We start from the raw sequence: 307 nt of genomic DNA on the forward strand, positions 1-307 counted from the left end.
GGGTGATGCCAGCCCTCGCAATGCTGTCGCTGTGCTGCAGGCATGATGTGGCTGAGCGAGATCCTGGACATGATCTACCATGACAGCGATGTGGAGAAGTGCCGACGGGATGCCATCTTCAACCGGGTGCCCTTCCTGGAAATGAAGGCCCCCAAGATGCCAAGCAGTGAGCCCCCCTGCCCGGCTGCTCCCCTGAGTGGGGAGGGAGCTGAGCTAGGGTGGGGGTGAGGGTGCTGGGGCTCACACCACTAAGCCCCCTGTCCCACAGGCATCGAGCTGCTGCAGAAAACCCCATCCCCGCGGCTGG

The 307-nt window shown here is 63.5% G+C and overlaps 1 protein-coding gene across 1 annotated transcript in view; it reads left to right on the forward strand.

Moving 5' to 3' along the window:
- Positions 1-45: 45 nt before the first annotated feature.
- LOC104074567 (estrogen sulfotransferase-like) overlaps positions 46-307 on the forward strand; it is a 901-nt gene continuing 639 nt past the window's right edge. Inside the window, 2 exon segments of the mRNA XM_009574725.1 lie at positions 46-166; positions 269-306. Of these exon segments, the coding sequence (XP_009573020.1) occupies positions 46-166; positions 269-306 (159 nt within the window).

The sequence above is a fragment of the Fulmarus glacialis genome, unplaced genomic scaffold (genome assembly GCF_000690835.1).
Source record: "Fulmarus glacialis isolate BGI_N327 unplaced genomic scaffold, ASM69083v1 scaffold15113, whole genome shotgun sequence".
Lineage (NCBI taxonomy): Eukaryota > Metazoa > Chordata > Aves > Procellariiformes > Procellariidae > Fulmarus > Fulmarus glacialis.